This window comes from Manis javanica, chromosome 5, assembly GCF_040802235.1.
Source record: "Manis javanica isolate MJ-LG chromosome 5, MJ_LKY, whole genome shotgun sequence".
In the NCBI taxonomy this organism is placed as follows: domain Eukaryota; kingdom Metazoa; phylum Chordata; class Mammalia; order Pholidota; family Manidae; genus Manis; species Manis javanica.
The window spans coordinates 1,719,966-1,738,895 of NC_133160.1; the positions used below are offsets into that span (position 1 = coordinate 1,719,966).

The 18,930-nt window shown below is 59.4% G+C and overlaps 1 protein-coding gene across 1 annotated transcript in view; it reads right to left on the reverse strand.

Moving 5' to 3' along the window:
- The window catches only part of CDH4 (cadherin 4), a 471,935-nt gene that overhangs the window by 29,810 nt on the left and 423,195 nt on the right, over positions 1 to 18,930 (reverse strand). The window contains exon 7 of the mRNA XM_073236383.1: positions 11,845 to 12,017. Coding sequence (XP_073092484.1) covers positions 11,845 to 12,017 — 173 coding nt within the window. The remainder of the gene's footprint in view (positions 1 to 11,844; positions 12,018 to 18,930) is intronic.

Sequence of the window (18,930 nt, forward strand, 5' to 3'; positions counted from 1 at the left end):
TGGCCCTGCATCTCTGGAATCTCCCCTGCTGGAGGTCAGTTGGTGACAGTGGCTTGCCACCAGCGAGCTGACTGAGCAAGTGACCCCCACTGGCCAGCCTCGGGCTGCTGCCCAGTGGTTCCTCAGCTCCTGCCGCGTGCTGAGAAGCGTGCCAGGCCAGGTGCCCCTGAAGCTGGTCAGTAGTGGTGCGGCAGTGAATTCATTAAAACGTGATTTGACCATTTTCAAGTTAAAGAAGAGGAAGAAAACCGCAAGCCGGCCATCCCTGGGGTTTTCGTCTACTTCCCCATAGCTCAGCATTTAAATTTTGCAGAACATCCATCAATAATGCAGCCGGCCGGCCTGCCCTAGAAAAGCATCAAAGCTTCCTGAGTTGCCTCCCCATTACCAGCCCTCCCCACGCCGGCACCCTAGCTGCTGACCCCCAAGTTCCTGGGGAGGCCAGGCTGCCACCTGTTTGGAGAGGACCCTGCTTCCAGGCCTGTCTCACCCACTAGGTGCGAACACACCTTCCCCAGCCCCAGTGGGACTCAGCAGTGGCTGGTGGGTGTGTGGATGTGAACAGGCTGAAGGCCGGTGGTCCATGCTCAGACTCACGGACCCTCCTGCATGAGACTGGGCCATGCCCCCCTACTTGCTGGCTTGGTGCTGGCTTCCCCATGCCCCCACCCGGGACCACGTGCCCCTCTGGCTTTCCGTGGCTGTCCCTGCTGGAGTGGTCCCTCGGATGCAGGCAGAGAGGGCAGATGGAGTCTGGCTTGCACGTGGCTCAGCGCTCGGGTGTCTGCGGGTGCCTGAGACTGACAGATGGATGCAGGGCACAGGGTCACTCACGGGCTTCCAGACGCGTCCCAGGGGGCATGAGGAGCAAGGCCTCATGGCAGACAGGCTGAAGGTGCTCACGGGCTGTGGTCCCTGGGTGACTGCGATCTCATGCCGCAGCGCATGCCCGAGAGGATGGGACAGGTGTCCACACAGGAAGCTACGTTCACAGCCTCACCAGTCATGGTGGCCACGGGCGGAAATGACCAAATGCCCACCCGCTGACGGACGAACAAGCAAAATGCGGTCCAGCCACCCAGTGACCGCCACTCAGCCGTGTGAAGGGATGAACTTTGACACACAATGACGTGGGCGGATACCGAAGACTTCCACACGCTGAGTGAAAGAAGCCACACAGAAAAGGCCACAGGTTCTACGAAAAGCCTAGAGCAGGCCAGTCCACGCAGACAGAACGATGCTAGCACTGCCGGGGACTGGCAGGGTGGCGGCCGGGGAGTGACTGCTTATGTGGAAGGGGTTCCTCTGGGGGGATGGAAACATCCTGGAACTGCACAGAGGTGGTGGGCGCACCATGATGCCCGTGTGATAAAGGCCCCTGAACTGAGCGCACTCAGAGGGCGACCTCGATGGCACGAGCACTACAGCTCAGAGGGCTGGCCCTAAAGCACACGTATCCCCCTGAGTCCACTGCCTCCTGGGGCCCCTGGAGACCCAGCACCCCCGGCGCGCCCAGGGCAGCTCATCAAGCTGGTGGGGGCTGGGTCTGGCTGCCGTTGGCCCAGCACAGGCTCCACACTCATCTGTGGGCAGGCCCCTGGCTGAGCAGGCCCACAGGAGCTCTCCTCCACACCCACCCCTATGCCCAGGGCCTGAGCCGTGTGTCTCCACCCCCAACCTTTCCACCCACAGGCTGGCACCCTCCTCTGAGCAGCCCCTTCCTCCAAGCCCTGCAGTCCCGGGGGTTGCATGCTGCTGCTCTGCAGGGAAGGTGCTCCCCGGGCAGCATGGTCCCCAGGCACCCCTTGAGCCCAGCGGCCACCCCGTGGTGCGGCCCTCAGCCCTTCCTGCCGCTGGTCACCCAGAGATCCCATCTGTGTCCAGGGCCACATGGCTCTGAGTCACAGCACAGGTGTGATGCCTCCTGGGAAGGACAGGGGCTATCCGAGGGCCCCGAACTTTGCCAGGGCACAGCACCGGGGCCAGAGGGCCTGGGTGAGGATGGAGCCTAGAGGCCATGTTAGAGGTTCTGGATCCAAGATCAAGGGGAAGCTGAGTTTTATTGGGTCATTTTGGGGGTGGGTGGTGACAGGATGTTATCCCCACATGCAGCTGGCCAGCGGTACGCTGTCCTGCACTGGCCTTAGAGGTCCCCAGGCCAGAAAACCCTTTAATTGTCACACAGAGGGGATGCTCTCGACCTGACCAGGCCGGCACTTGGAAATGACTGAGGCCTGGGGGCTGGTCTAGAACTGCTAAGTGGGTGCAGGCAGCCCGAGGAGATCCTTCCAGACCCTGAGCCCAGGGCCTGTGTGCTTAACTTTGCTGTGTCCCTCGAGGTTCCCCCGGCACTGGAACTCTGAAGACCCTCTGAGCCCTCAGTTCGCACGGAGGGGACCCTCTTTTCAGACTGCCTCAGTCTTGTCCACGCTGTGTGCTCAGGCATGGAAGCCCAAGTGGGGAAGCGAGGCAGGCACTGCTGGGGGTGCTCCCCGCTCCGCCCAGCTGAGGGTGGACGGTCCTCCGTGCTCCCTGCCCCCAGAGGTGAGAGGAGCTGCCAGCCTCTGGGGAACGTGTGCACACACATGTGCAATATGCACATGTACACACAAACACATCCCTGGGTGCACATGTGCACCATCAGCTCCGGCCCAGGGAGGGAGCCGCTGCAGACGCAGTGGCTCCATGCTGCACATGGCAGCCTCTGTCTCATCTGTCTCCGGGGCGCTTTTGGTACCACAGAAATTCCAGGTAAGAAAGCATCAAGTCAGGGTTAATTGGCAGCTTTTCTTTTAGCCGCATGTGAAATAAATGTTTCCCGCAGAACTTGGCATTGTAGGTGCAGTGAACACAGTCAAGAGTTAAAATACTGCTTCCAGGACCAGCCCCTTACTCCCTATGGTGCTGCAGGCCTCCCCTGGGCCAGAAACCCCGTCCCCTATCCCCGGCCTGAACCACCCCTTCCTAACCTGCTCTCCCTGTCAGGGGGGTACCGGGTGCCCACGGAGAGTGGAGAGAGGGGTGAGCAGATGCCTGGTGTCAGCTGCTTATCTTCCAGATTTAGGGCATGAGGGCCGTTTTTTCTTCTTTGTGCTTATTTGTGTTTCCTACCACAAATGTGTTGCTTTTGTGATAAGAAAAACAACCAATAGCATTATTGTACAAAAAAGGTTGTGCTCCAACTCGGGCACAGAGGGGCCTAACGTCTGGGGTGGACTCTCTGCGGCCAGAAACGTGGCTCTGGGGATTCCCGAAGAGGCGCCTGCATAGCGTGGATGGACTGCCCCCGGGTCCCGGGTCCCAGGGTGGGCACGCTGCCCATAGCGGGGCCCGAGCCGGTGTGACTGCCTTGTGGCTCGGGGCTCCTGCAGATGGCAGAGCCGAGGCCCCCAGACAGGCGCGTCTGGTCGGTTTCCACCTCTTCTCCCTTTGGGGAGAGTGATAAGGCCTCAGGGGTGCTATGCATCTGGGGTGCTCAGTGACATATTTGCCTGAATTGCTCATTTTTTTTCTCTGAGACCACAAAGCAGCATTTGGTGTCTTTAAGACAGGTTTCTGCAAAATGACTCAAATGTCAGCCAGTGAGGTGGGCAGAACCCTGCCCCCCCCCAGACCACCACCGCGGTGGCGGCATCCCGGGGGGCTTACAGGGAGCCCGTTTTCTAGCGAGACACATGTTCAGAATTTCCATGTGGCCTATCATGCCACTTTTCATAAAGCAAAGGGGAGATGCGGGTCTTGTCACCACAGGACAGCTTCTGAGTTTGAGTAATGTGGCCATAGTAATAAAGTCTATCATGGATAATGGTCATTTATCACCCTCCGTGAAATATTCTCATCTGGGACAACCAGGGTAGAGAATCTTGAAAGAAAAAAGGAAGCTGTTGGCTTCGCCTTCCTAAAATTCCTGTAAGACCAGGAGAGAATTAACTGGCCCCTGCTTGTGAGCGAGGAAATTTCTGGTTGGTGAAGGTGACCTGCCGACGGTACCGCCCATGAAGACGGAGGCAGGAGGGATGGGGCTCCTGATGACCGAAGGGACTCCCGTCAGGAGTCAGCGGGAGCGTCTGAGAACAACGGTGGGAGCCCCACCCAGCAGTCAGAGCCCAGGCCTGCTGTCACCTGCAGGATGGACCCCAGTGTCATGCTCATCATCTTATCAGGCCATAAACATTCTAACTGGGAAGCAGGCCGATGAATAGGATTGGCAAGAGGGGCGTCTCCAGCTGGTGGAGGAGACACGCCTGAGCCGCTCCTGTGGTGCAGAAGCCTCCTGACATTTAATCATGGAGAAATGCTCAATTTACATAGTGCCACCTAATTAGACATAGTGGCAATTACGTGAGTGGATTTCCCCACCTTCCTGAAGATGACTTAGTCTGCCAAACAGGAAGCGGTTCTGGAAAGAAGTATCTGCAGTGTTTCCCCACAGACGGTGCTGTTCACAGGGCAGGACATAAACGTTCCTTCCAGATTTGGTGGTACAGGTGTGCAGCCAGCCAGGCAGGCGAGGCTCCCGGAGAAACCGCCCCAATGTGTGACCTTCCTGACAGGCTGAAGCTCTGGCCCGGGGCAGCGAGTGGGCACCCGGCTGGGCAGGAGGCAGCCACCCCCAACCCCCGCCCACGGCCACCTGCTGGTTTTACAAATGCCTGGAAACAGAGGCGGGTGTCGTTTTGTTTGCCGCTGACTGGTCCAGACCAGGGTGTCCGTCTGAGATGACACTTGGCTCCAAAAGCGGTAAACTTTGGGCCGTTATTCAGACTTTCCCTGGGGGGTGGCGGAGGAGGAGCACAGACCCCTCCCGGAGGCAGTGGCACCAGCTGGAGGTGCTCCCTCACCCCCAGCAACCTCCCGGCGACTTCTGGCATCTTCCAGTCTGAAGGCAAAGGCAGGGGCTGCGGAGAGCGCCCGCGCGTCAAGGGGATGAGGCCCCAGCCCAAACCGTGGGGAGCAGAGGTGGGCCACCCGCCGCTAGTCCTCAGAAGCCCGAAGTCCCCTGCCACCTGCCAGGGCGCACAGTCACAAATTCAGAGGTCACATGACCCCCAGAATGGTCGCCATCTAGGGCCCCGGTGAACACCAAGGGCAGCAGGAATCTCGTGCCTGGGGCGAGAGCTCTCTGCCTGTGCGGCGTAAGTGCCACAAGGGAGGAGACGGCACCTCAAATCCTGACAGCGAGCTGGTGTCTCACAGTCATTCTGGGGCGTCTATCTTCAGGATCTACTCTCTGATAAAGTGCAAACGCCACCTTATCCAGCCTCTAACAGTCATGCTTCAGTATAAAATTTTGGATATGATCTTTCCTGGGTGATGGCAGTCCAGTAAAAAAGTCACTGAAGAGTCAGGAGGCCTGGTTGGCACCCTTCCTGGCTGTGAAATGAAGAAACGAGGCCAAACGCCTGGCCTCACTAGGCTTCCGTTTGGGGTGCCAGCACCTCTCCTCGACAGGACCCCGTGGGATCGACAGCCTCCAGGTCTGGGGGCCGGCAGAGGGCTGGGCTGGTCGCGGTTCTGAGGGGGTGAGGGGCATGGCGCAGGGCTCGGGCAGGACGGCACCCCTTCGCTGCATTTCCCACCCCACCACGGGCCTGTCCCTTTACTTCCTCACGCCCACCCACCTGACCTCTCAACACATTTCTTGAGCAGCTATGATGCACCAGGAACGAGTGGATTGCTGGGCAGTCAGTGATGCCAGAATAGGCCCCACCTGCCCTTGTGTGGGGATGGGGGGCTGGCAGCGGTGCAGCCAAGTGGGCACGCAGGCTCTCCTGCACTGAGCCCAGCAGGAATGGGCTAGCTCAGCAAGACGAAGAGAGAGGGTGCAGGCCCTGCTCTGAGTGGCCTGGGAGGCCTCCCCAAGGAGGCCGTGTCTGGGGAGAGGCCAGGAAGCCCCGGGGCTCCAAGGACCTGGGGACAGGAGGGCCCTGCGTGTCAGAGGCTGGGAAGAGGACGCAGAAGTCCCTGTGGGTGGGGGAGGCCGGAGAAGGTGGTGGGAGGGGCAGGTCGTCTCAGCGCATAGAGCAGGATGCGGGATGCGGCAGGGACCTGGGTGGTGGGCGCATCACCTCTTCCTGCCACTCACCCTGGTCTCTAGACCCCCCACACCCTGAGGGCGTGAGTCTCTCCAGTGACCCTCCCTTTTCTGAGACAGGCCCATCACAAAACACAGGGCCTCGCCACGCAACAGCAGCCGCAGCAGGGAGTGTCACCAGCTGTCGCTGGGTACTCGCGGCCCATGGTCTGCAGACGCACTAATCAGCGCAGACAGCTCGTGCTTAATTATTTCACTTGACCTCCTTAAGACTGAAAACCACCTGCTCAGGGGGTGGCTGGGGTGGGGTAGCTGGCGAGGGACCTGGCCTGACTCAGCAGCAAGCTGGTCTCCCTGGATGGGCGGAGTCGAGAGGCAGAGGGGGCCCAGCACATGCAGAGGCCGGGCCGAGGTCAGGGTGGGCTCTCGGGGAATGCTCTGGGCTTTGGGTCAAGGAGGGCCTGGAGGGCATTACCAGGGACTGGGGGTCGGGGCAGGTTCATTGGCGGCAAGAGGTTGGTGGGCTTCAGGAGGAGGGTCGTCGGTTGCACTGTCACCAGCCCAGGACAATCAAGCCCCCGGTGCAGAGGGCGGGCAGGGCTGGGCAGGCAGGGCCTGTGGGCCTGGCGGGGGCCCAGGCACCATGTTTCAAGATGCTTCAGCTGGTGCCCCCTTCCAGAAGGGCACATGGACAGCCACTAGCCTGGCAGGACATTACCGGTCCTCCAGGCGGCCAAGGAACCGAGGTGCCAGAGGACTCCTCAGGGCAGGTGCTCCATGACACGCTGTGGAGGTCCGAACCGTGGCCAAGGTTGGACCCCAGCCCTTCTAAGATGGTGCTCACATCCGGCAGTGGAACATCCCACGCATCCGCCCTGCCGAGTAGGAAAATCCCCCTCCCAGACCATATAACTAGTTCTGCGCTCGTGCTAAGCTCGTGCTCTCCGTCAGTATAGCACATGTTACCTATCAGCTTAAAGGTCACGCGTGATCGCTCACCCAATAGGCTTAGCTACCCTATATAAGTGACGTACTGAAGAATAAAGAGAGAGCTCTCCCCCACCATTAGCTTGGCCTGTACTGAAGACTCAAGAATAAAGATTGGAGAACGAACCCGGTCCGTGTCTTTATCGCTGTCGCCACCGACCAGAGCCCTGGGTGGGACGTGACCCGATAACACACAGCCGGCAGAGCCACGCCCCGTTCACTGCCAGGATGGCCAGCGCATCCTGAGGCAGGTGACAGCCAGCAGCTCAGGGCCAGTCGCACTGATCTGGCCTGATGGCTGCTGGCAGGGTGGGGCCCTCGGATGTCACATCCTGCCCGGCCTGCCTCCCTTCACCTGCAAAGCTCGGCTGCCGGGGACCTTGTTCCCTGTCAGTGCCATTCTGGTGCCACGCGGGCAGGTGTCACGGTGGCACCCATGGAGGAGGCACATGCAGGGGCAGGCTTCTCAGAGAGGTGTAAATGATCACCCACCCCAGCCTGCTCTGCACCCGTTGGCCCAGAACAGGAGTTCTGGGTGGGTGGCTGCCCTCAGGGCAGGGGTGCCAGACAGAGCAAGTGAAAACCAGTATCACTGTTAACTCAGAACTTCAGACAAAAGACACATGGTTTTCCATACAGCAGGCCCCATGCAATGTTTGGGACAGACCTACACTAAAATGTGTTTTTTGTCTGGAGCTCCAATCCAGATGAGTGTCCTGTGCTTCACCTGTTGGGGTGCAGCACGGCTGCCCCATGTGGCTGGGGCGCCCCAGAAAGGGCTGGGTGGGCAGGCATGGCACTGATCCATGCACCTCAGTGTCACCTTCCTCCAGCCTCAGGGAACACACGTCCCACCCCAGTCAACCCCCCTGTTTCCATTTCCGGAATGAGAACCACTCCCTCAGGACTAAAGTCTCTGGCCACCGTGGAAGGAGCTGGGGCGCCCACGGTCACCTAGGAGGGACGTGGCCCACAGGGTGGTCATCTGCCGTCCAGGGATTTTTAAGCATTGAACCAGAGACCTTAGCCACTCTGGGCTCCTGCAAGGCCTGTGGTGGGGAGACCCTCCCCTCATCCCCTGCATGGCTTTTGTGGTGCCCTGACGTTCACCTGGCTCTGCAGCCCTGGGACCCTGCAGCCCCGGGCAGTTATGAGCCCCTGCAGTGCCCCCTTCCACTGGGGGTAAACGCCTTCCCACGGGCTCCCTGCCGCGCCCTGAGTGGGGACAGCAGGACATGCTCCCGTTCCCTCCCCTGCTCTTTGCGGGTGCTGGCCCGTCTGCCCTGTCCTTCCCTCCTGCCAACACCTGCCTGTTTGCTCATGAATAGATCAAACCAGGAATAGCCCCCAGCTCCCGACACAGCAAGGCTAGCTTGGGGAAACTGGGGCACAGAACCTAGAGGTGGCCAGTGTTCTTAAGAACAGCAGCTTCTCTGAGCTTTCGAGGTTTGGGAGGCCTTTCCCTTCTCTGCAGCCTCCCCCAGCGCCCTCTGGACCCCTTCTCCCTCCAGACAGAGGCTCTGGAAAGGCCACTTCCCTTCTAGAGGGCCGGTTCTTGGTGGCGGGGCTCCCAGCACAGTGGAGCGGCCGAGCTGTGTGTCATCTCAAGTAGAGCAGATGATGGCCAGTGGTGTGGACCCCTGCTTGCCACAGGGCACCCCCCTCTGCGCCTCCCTGCCTCCTGCACTGAGGCTCACGCTCCTCAGGTAGTGAAGAGAGGCTCTCTTCAGAGTTGGCCACGGGGCTTTGCTGCCCTGCCAGTCGGGGAGACCAAAGCGCTGGAATAGGAGGCCTTGTCCTTCTGCTCTGCTGGGTTGGGGCGCAGGGCTGCCAGGTGGTGGTGGGGGTGAGGGGAAACGGGGGCGGCAGGTGAACCCCGGACAAGCTCACGGCAGCCCGGCTGGGAGGATGCAGCCAAGGGGCTGAGAAGCAGGGCTAGTGGGCAGAACCTCCCCGCCCTTCAAGGGCTGAGGATGGAGGTGTCCCCGAGAACCCCAAGGCGAGGAGTGGGCCTCCCCTGGCCTCATGCCATGGTTTTGGGTCACCTGCTGACCACCTGTGTCTCACGGGGCAGGATGGGATGGGGAGCCCCCTTCATACATGCAGCAGACGGGCCGCGCCTCCTGCCCACAGACACAGCACTCAAGGGCGGCTTGAGGCTGGCTAGGGAGCTGGGCCTCTGCCTGCAGCCTGCTCGCTGGTCAGTGTCCAGCAGGCCAGGTGCTGCCCCTGCCATGACGTGACCTGTGGCTCTTGGGCCACGCTCCGCACCTGCCCCCGTCATGGCACTGGGTGGGCTTCTGAGCTTGTTGCTCTGTCCTGCGCCAGCAGCTTCGGGCATTGAGGCTGCAGCTTCGGAGTTTCCGCCTCTCCTTGGCACTCCCACCCCTGGGGATGCGGGCTGCGCTCCCAGGCGAGCCTCGGCCCTGTCTGCAGAGCTCGGAGTCAGGCTGCCCTACGCTGGTCCTTCCCTGGCGCCCTGTTGCAGGGCAGAACCCTGATCTTCCCCCTGGAGGAGCTGCCCGCCCAGCGGAGGCGTGCGGAGCCGTGCGCCAGCCGTTGCACGCGAACCCGTCTGGATCAGCAGCTCCACCCTGCACGTCAGAGCCGCCAGGCCGGTGATCCGCTCCGCTCACCACGCGCCGTCCCAGAACCAGACCCCGTCCCTAGCCGTAGAAGGAAGGGCCATCCCAGTGCCTGGGCTCACCTCCCACTGCACAGCCCTGAGCAGTGGGCCCCCTCTCTGGGCTTTGGGGGTGAAGATAAGCAACAGTGTCCCTGGGTGTGTGAGGACTCAGGGACCCCGTCGCGGGAAGCTCTGGGAAGCCACGCAGCCCATCAGCCGTGCAGCAGGCCCCAAACCCCAGAAACGCCTCTGCCACGTGACTGTTGGAGGGCCCGACCAGCATCACACGGTGGGGAGCAGGCCTGCAGGCCGGCCCAGCAGCCCCTCCCTTGCTGCCCCCCATCAGGTCCCTGAATGAGCTGCAGAGCCCCCAGGCGCTGGCCCACCTCCCCCATTTCACAACCACCAACATCAGTCTAAGAAAACACATCTGACTGGTATAATAAAGCCCCCCAGTGCACCCCCTCTGCCCATCTGCACCCCACCATCCCACCCTGATCCCCCATCCCTGCATGAGCCCAGGAGGCTGACATCACCAGGCCTATTTCGGATAGAAAGCACTGTGGCTGGCGCTCAGAGAGGTCCTCCAAGGTGCATGACCACACAGCTAGTGACGGCCCTGCTCAGCTCACTGACCCCAGGGTCACCTGGCCTCCTGCCGAGCCACATGGCTGCATGAATTACCTTTCACATGGCCCCTCCATCCTCACCCCAATACCCTGGTGCACCGCCCGGGTACAATTTAGGAATTCCAAGAAAAGCACCTCATCCCCTTCCTTCCCAGAGACAGGGTGGGATGGCATTTGCTGTGCAACAACTTGGCACTCACTGATTTGGAAGGCAAAGGAGGTGCCAACATGTTAAGACAAGTCCTGGCAGGTTTGCTGAACTGAGGTGTAGACTTGAAACATTTGGCGTCCCCACCTTCTCCAAATCTTCCCAGATCACCGGATGCGGAGACAGTCTAGGAAGGGAGCAATGTCGTATCCTTGCCAGCCTTGGCCCTGAAAATCAACACCTAGCAACACCCCAGCTACCTCTCAGTGGCCCCTGCTCAAGGTGGGGTCTCCAGACCTGGAGGGCGAGGCTGTGGCGCTCAGGGGGGTCGGAGGCTGCCAGGGGCAGCTGGTGAGGGCTCAGCAAACCAGGCCCCCCAGCTCCCCAGAAGGAGCAGCAGCCGGCTTGCTCTGAGCTCAGTGAGGGCTCCTCATAGGTCCTGGGAGCTGAACGCTGTAGCGGGTGAACTGCCCGGGTATGCTGGCCTCTGGGCACAGAGCAAATGGGAGCCAGTCAGCAAGACCCAGAGGCGGAAGCCCGAGACAAGACTTTTCTGGGGGCTGCCCGCGGGGACTATCAGCCAGGAGCTGGTGATGAATCTTCTGGGGTCCCTGAGTCAGGTGGTCCCTGTCCAGGTGGGAGCATGTGGCCCAGTGCCTGGAGGTGCCCCTGCCCTTGGTGGGAACACACCTGCCTATCCCATCCCCAACCAAGGTGGCCCCCTTCTGGGGTCTGGCTCTGGGCAGGGCGGGCACTCGGGGCCATGTGATGGGGAGAAGGAAGGTAGTATAACAGGTGCCGGCCTCATGGGGTCACAGCAGGGGCTGGTGGGGGAGTCCCAGAACCGGCACTGAATAAGTCAGTGCGGCTCCGATTATTCCTGGCCTGACTGAGCGGGGGCTGCCCTTCTGGGCACCCCACTTCATCATGGAGGGGTCCTCCATGTGGTGCCTGGGTCAGATGCAGGACAGGTGTTCCAGCCAGGTGTGCGCGTTCAGGTGCCCAGACAGCTGTCAAGTGCCCCCAGACCCAGAGCCCTGCTGTGGCTGCGCCCCGAGAAGCACAGAGGTCCAGCCCTGCTTTCTGAGCCCTCCAGCCCTGGCCACTGCACACGCCTTTAGGGTCTGTTCTGGAACCCTCACGCACGACCATCTCTGTGATTTGCCCTGAGGGCTGGTGGGGAAGGCTGCGGAATCTGCAGAGCTGAGACTTCCTCCCTCCAGACCCAACAGTGGACGGACACCCTGGGGCTGGCTTCCGGCTGCCTCTGTAACTGCCCCATCCGAGAGGCCCACCCGGGTCTCTGATACCTTTCAGGGACCAGGGCCTTCGGGGGGACCCAGTCTGGGCCAGGGTCAGCCTCTCCCACACCTGCTGCAGAGGCGAGGCCACGGTCCCCACCCCACGGCGCCCACCTCACCTCTCGGTCCAGGCCGGCCGCCACTGTCACAATGTCCCCTGTCTCACTGTTGATGGTGAACATGTTCTGGGATGGGCTTTGTGGGGTCTGGGTCACGATCCGGTACCGCACCATTCCATTGGCTGTAGTGCTGTCGTCAGCGTCGTTGGCTGTGACTGTCATCACGTAGGTGCCTGTAGCAGAGAAAGCAGCGTAGATGGACATTTCCGCACATCTGCTGCCGTGCCCGCTCACACACCCGGGCAGGCATCACCAGCTGACTGCAGGTCTCTGCACACTGGCTGGAGGTGCACATCCTCCCCTGCAGGTGGACGCCTGCCGGTGGTAGGAGCTGGCACTGGAAAGCCGCCTGGCTTCCCCCTGTGGAACCGCTGGTGGATTCCTTCTAGAGCTCAAATTCCTTTGAGGTCACCTGCTCTCACTTCCTTCCTTTTCAGCTGGGGAGGCAGGCCCAGAGAGCACGGGGCGGCAGACCCAGGCCTGGAGCCAGCAATCCAGCCCCAAACACAGAGCCACATGGCCGGAGGCATCGACTGTTAGCATTTGCCAAGACTTAACTGATCCTGCGTGGAGGGTGGGGACTCGAGGCCACACAGTAGAGAAGCAGGGCCTGGCCTGGGGCTGGGTGTGCAGGTGTATAATAAGTCCTTGAGAAGGACGCACAGAGGCTACCATAGCATTTAGGGGGAGGCTGTGCATATGGGGTGCAGCGTCAGACAGGGTGAATTTGCATGTGTGTGTGTGTGTGTATGTGGTGCACGACCAGGAACATTTTGGAGCCCAGGGGTTAGGTGAGCTACCCACACTACCCCTCAGCCCTGGGCCTCCATTCCCCATCTGTGCACCAGGGCTGTGGTCTGCAGTGTACACCCGCATGTTCCCCCGCCTCCTGAGAGCAACTGTAGTTCCTTCTGACATCCATCCTTCTCTGCCTTGGGAGTCCCTGGTTGGATCTATACGTCCCTCTCCTGGGTCACAGTGATGAGCTGAGTGACGGGCAGCTTGCCCAGCCAGAGCTGGTGGTAAAGGAGGAGGGTTTCTGGGAAAGCACCGTGCTTCCCTGCCGCTGGATGTGGCTGGGTCGGGGAGCGAGGTTGGGGCTGCGGTCACTTTGCAGCCACAAAGGGACGAAAGGACAGAGGCATCTTAGAGGAAACAGAACCAAGAGGGGCTCAGGTGACATCGTTGCACTGGGCAGCTCCTGGATCAAGCTGCACCTGAAGCTGCTGCCTATAGACTTTTTAAAAAATTGAAACTTTCTCTTTTTTTAGAGCAGTTTTAGGGTCATAGCAGAATTAAGGGGAGGTGTCCTATAGACCTGCTGTGTACCTGAGCTCACACACTTCCCTTCCTGACTTCTGTCATTTTAGCTTGTTTCTGTCACTGCTACGCAGAGTTCTGACCAGCATGAGCTCCCAGCCCCGGCCTGCCACTCAAGTGGCAGGCATGGGGGCCCCAGTCCCTGGCTGCACGTTCTTAGCTGAGCTCCATGTTCACAGCTTGGGAGCAACGTGCTGTCCTAGGCCCCAAGGGGTGGAGGGGCTCTGAGCCCCTGTGAGGTCCCTTCAGCTGGGCCTCAATTCTGTCATGAGCTTCTTGACAGGAAGCTACTGCTTCCAGCACAGCTGGAAAACCAGGAAATCAGAGCTTCAGGGGGGACGTGCCCTCAGAACTTTACAGTCCCGGGCTCCGAGTCAAACCCCGTGCTCTGGGAGAGAGCTCCGGGATGTGTTTGGGCGTCCGGCGCAGCCTCTGCCTGTCTGCCCCAGGGGCTCCTCCTCATGGGGGTGCTGCTACGGCTCTTGCTGCCCAGAGCCCACCCCTCCCCGAGCACCTCGGGCCCGAGCGTGGACCCGACTTGCTGACAGCGAGAACCCAGCCTCCGTGTTCGGCTTTTCACAAGATGGCGTCAGATGCAGGCGTCTGCCTCCTCTGCCAGGCTCAGGGGTCTGCTTCCCAAAACCAAAGGATGCGCTTCTGATAACTCTTTTCTGATTGCGAAAATAGAGCATGTTCATAGCGACCAGTGTGTGCTCACTGGAAAACACGAGACGGTGCACGGTGGGCGAGCCCGCCGGCCACCCCGCCACCCGGACACGCTCCGGGGAATCAGCCTCCAGTCAAGGAGCCTGAGCCGCACACCTTCACCACCGAGGGGCTTTTTTTTTGTTCTTTTTAAAAACCAACTTTATTACTGAGCAAGAAAGATGAAAGGAAGGGGCCAACATGATTTTAAAATCATGATCAGGTCCATAATGGTGGTGACATATAGGGGAGCTGGCACCTGCCCCCAGGCCCCCGGGGATGCAGGTGGCTTCAGCTTCTGGAGGCAGTTTGCATATCTGCTGGGCAAACTCTCTTCCAGGAATTTATCCTAAGGAAGAAAATCACAGATGTGCAATAGAATGATTGATGGGCGCAGCCTGCTGCTCACGCTGACATGGTTCCTGAGAGCCAAGAGTGAAATCCACAGCAAGTATTCACTGAACATCCAGGGTGTGCCAAGCCCTGCTTTAGGCATGGCATGCCAGTGAAAAAGACAGATAAAACCCTGACAGACAGGTGGGTGTGGCTATTACAGCCCCGGACAAGGACCCTCCTGTGCTGGCGTGGGCAGTGTCTCGGCCGAATCACCCCTAGTACCCTGTGGGATGCCATACTGGGGTTCTGCCAACACCTGACTGAGGCTGAACGCACAGATGGACAAGGGCGAGGCCAGAGGGGAGGATGGAATGATGGCCCACAACCTGCAGGGACCAGCCCAGGAAGCCGCCTGCTCTCTGTGCGCCGGGCTTGGAGGAAGGCAGACCTCCGCCTCTACTAACAGCCCTGTAACAATAGGCCCTTGGCCAACAGCTGCCAGCTTCCCTAAGTTTTTGTCCCTGCTTCTGAGTGGGGCCTGCCAGAGAAAGCCAAAACGCACCCCCCACCAATCAAGGGGGCGCCCCGCCTCTGGCTCCCCCGGGCTCTGCCCCCACCAGGCCCTCCAGGGAGCTCTCCGCTCCTCTGCTTGATGCAGGCTGCCCCCCTTGCGACCGTCTGCCCTGAGCACAGCCCCTGCTCCCCTCGTTCGGGTTGCCTTCGCTTATTTCCACATCACCAGCAGGGGAACTGGGGGAAGGGTACGTGGCATCTTTCTGTTGCGCGACTGAATGCACAATGATCTCAAATGAAACTGGCCTGAGGAACCCCTGACCCACGACGCTCACCCCTAGTGGTGCAGACAAGGGGCCCGATCAGTGAGTAAGGGACGTTAAATGTCTCACTGCAGGCGCTGGTTACGTGAATCGTGGTGTCATGAGCCATTCCTATGACAGGACAGGTAAAGCTGTCACAGTGTCGTAGACGAGTATCTGGTGGCATTTGAGATTTCATGGCACATGGCAAAATAGAAAATAAACAGGTTTCTAAACTTACAACCCCCATTTTTAAGGTAACTGCATGGTGATGCCGAGGGGAAAAGAACGGGGGACGTGCGCCCAGAGCTCAGTGGCGTCTCTGAGTGGCTGTCCCTGAGCGGCACGTGACAGGGAGGTTGTGATTTTCTCTGTATTGTCCAAGTTTCCTTCAAAGAGCACTATTCGATTATCAGAAAGTAAAATGTTACTTTAAAAAAAAAAAAAGAAGGCAACTAGGGAAACAGAAGATGGGACTTTGTCTTTAAGCCTAAATCACAATTTGGTTTCTTTCAAAAAGAGAGATTCTAAACACCTGGCTGGGCCCAGGGTCACTCCGCCATCAGGTGACTGACACATGTCACCTGAGTACTCTGGGCCAAAGGTCAGACCACGGCAGGGTCGCTGTGGAAACAACCAGACAAAAAAGGAGCCGCCAGGGCCCTGGAGCACAGCCAGGTTGGGGGAGGCAGAAAAAGAATCCTTTTGAGAGCCTGGATTGCTGCCCGGCAGAGGCGGCCTCCACTCGGTGCTGGGTCAAGATCTGGCTCCCACCTGCCCTTGCCCACTGAGTGGGCACTTGAGGGCATCTGGTGACTGGGGACAGGCTCCAGCCTGGGTGGCCTCTCCTGAGCCGAGCCCTGGGTCCCCCTGCCCGCTAGCATGTGTCCTCTGCCTCTGTCTCCCCCTGTTCCTGCCTTGACCTTTCTTTTCCCTGATGCCCGGCGGCCCCTCACGCCAAAGCCTCGGCGTCCTGCTGCCCTGGGCTTTGGTGGGGAAAGGACTGGTGGATGTGTGCCCAGACTGGTTATGCTCAGTCCCATCAGATCCTGGCTCTGCCACTCCCAGAGCCTGGCTGTTTGCCATCACTGAGCCTCTCCAAGCCTGGGGATACTCTTCTGGAAGGTGGGTCTTTCCCGGGGTCACCATCAGGCACAAAGGTCCCCTCCTGGCCCTCTCGCCTTCTCGGGTAGAGCCAACTCCCAGCTACTCTGATGCCACAGCGTGGCATCCTTGGAAATGGGCTGGCCAGGGTTCTGTGCTTGTGTCCTCTGCTGCGGAAACACTCACATGGGTGCACTTGCAGGGAGGGGGGCGTCCAGTCGCGCCCCCTCTCCTGGGCCTAGGGAATGAGGAGACCTGCCTCCCAGGGCCATCTTCCTCAGGCCTCTGTCCCTGGGAAAAAGGCTTGAATTTTTCTTAGCAAATTACACAGAACGTCGGGATTGTGTTTTCACCTAAGAGGGGATGCTGTCTGCTGCCTGAGAGTCCAGCACGTTTTTGTTAATTGCACCAACAGGAAACAGGGAGAGTGTAGAGGGTCGGTTTTCCGAGAAATTCATGTACAAATGCTGCCATGCGCCTTAAAGGATTAATTTCACAAGCCTTAAATTGCAGTTTAATTTGAAAACTAATTCAGCCCCATAATTGGCTTTCTGCTCAAATCACTGAGGCTAAAGATTTAAATTCTTAATATTCATATGACTTTCGAGTATCTGGTAGCATCTGTGCATTAGTCCATGGCATTAATCTCAGGGAGGCTCTGCCGGCATAGAAATAAAATAAATAAATAAATGGGCCCACTAACAAAATAATCTATTTAAGCACAAACTCTGCGCTGTGTAGATTAAGGTTTCTTTGACTTCATTCACAGCATATAGATTTCTCTGCTATTTAATCTTTTAAAGTGACATTAATTTGAAGATTTATAATGTAAGTCCTCACATAGTTACAAGGGGTCAGAGAAAGCAGGGCTTCCAATCAGAGCCTTTTTTTAAAGATAATCACTGTGGAAGCATCTTTTCTTGGGAGGTTTGGGAAATGCCATGTGACTGCTCTGGTCCTGGGCTCGGGGACGGGGCAGTGATTCTGAGTTCTTGCTGGAAAATGCCATCAGAGGGAGACGGCCGGCAGGGGCGAGGGTGGTCCAGCTCTGAGGACATTGCCCCGTGGTGACTTCTGGGCCCTGGAAGCTCGTTTTCTGAAAAGCAGGGTGCTGGGCCTGTGTGTGGCAGGGAGTGTGTGACTCCTTTGCTAGGACAGACATGTGGCCAGCTGTCCCCTGCATTCCTGCCCTGGGCAGAGGCCCCGGCTTAGACGCTGCCGGACGGCATGCCTCGCTGCAGGTCTGGCCCCCTCTGCGCAGGTCAGACCTCCGGGAGGCCCTCGCAGATTCCCACCTGCCTTACAGAGCAAAGGACCGAGCCCCCTGGGAACTCTGAGCAGCAGGACCTGGTCATGTTCTAAGGTGTCCTGTGCTGCAGAGCTCCCCACTGGGCTGGGCTGAGGCTGGGGCTCCCACGGACCCCACCCTTGCTGGGGGTGCACAGTGGGGAGGACAGATGGGTCTCTGTGCTGCAGGGTGGTGGGGTAGCATGGAGACTGGTGACAAACTGAGAAATGGACAGTGAGACCCGAGTGATGAGGTATGGAGGGGCCGTGCAGGCAGGGAGGGCGGTCAGGGACGATGCCTCTCGGAGGTGACCAGGGGCCCCTCGGGGAGGACACCCAGGCGGGGGACACAGCAACGCAGTGGCCCCCTTTCCAGCCCGATGGCCTGGGACTGTGCCTCTGCCGCTGTCCAGACGCAGCGTACGTAGCGCACAGATTTCCTAGTTCTTCAAGCTGGACGATGGCTTCCTGCGCTGGGGTTTTCCCCTCCTGGGGAAAGTCCTCACACACGTGGGCTTCTCCTGTAGGAACTACCCTGGCTACACACTTTCTTCTCCCCTTGCCCCCTCCTTCCTCCTCCTGGTGGTGGAGGCGATGTCTGGCAGCGCAGCAGCCACCTGTGACTACGTGGTGAGAACAAGAGGGGGAGGCGAATGCCACAGGGATGCCCCCCCCAACAGCTCCGAGCGCTCACTCAAGCGCCCGCTTGTACACGCTGGGTTTTCTGTGACCTGTGCTCAAATACATTCCAGACAGACTGGGGAGCAGGGGCAATTTGTACCATGGTTAGAAGCCAGATTGCCTGGGTTTAAATCTTGCCTCCATCTGCTACTAGCTGCGTATTCTATGCCTTTGTTCCCTCGTTCCCAAAGCGGGGAAAATAAAAGTACCCGTCCCATAGTGTTGTGGGACTTCGTTAATGGATGCGTAGGGAGGTCTTGGAACATCCTGGCACCTGGCTGCCAGCAGTTGTATCGTTATGATGACTGCATCATCGAATCTTCATCTGCACGCACCCCCTTTGCAGGGCTAGCTGTGGGCCTTGCCTGCAGGCCTGGTCCTCTGTGCAGAAGGGGGACCCCAGGAGGGAGCAGAGCCCCCTCCCAGCCAGGGTTGTAGCTCAGGGGGAGCAGGTGGTTCTGCACGCTGTGGCGGCTCACGTGCTTCAGGTCAGGCGTGCAGCAGTCACTATTCTGAAGCTCTTGCTTGCTCTTCTCAAGGATTCAAAGGTCAAAGGAACAGGACATGACCGTTTTAAGATATACTTGCACACTGGAGGGCCACATGCCCAGCCGCGGGCAGATAGGCCTGAAGGGGCATTTGCTCCTGGTGCAAACAGCTGGCTCTGGGGTTGGGGGGCCTCTGCCCCTCGGACGGGCCTCCTAGGGCCTCAGCTCTGGGAATGTGGCTCCAGAGGGGAGCAGGGGCACAGCGGGCCTGAGGGGAGGAGCCCCTCAGATCCCTTTGATGGCTCTGTGATTCTTTCCAGCTCTGGCGGCTGTTGCTTCCACCTGCCCCT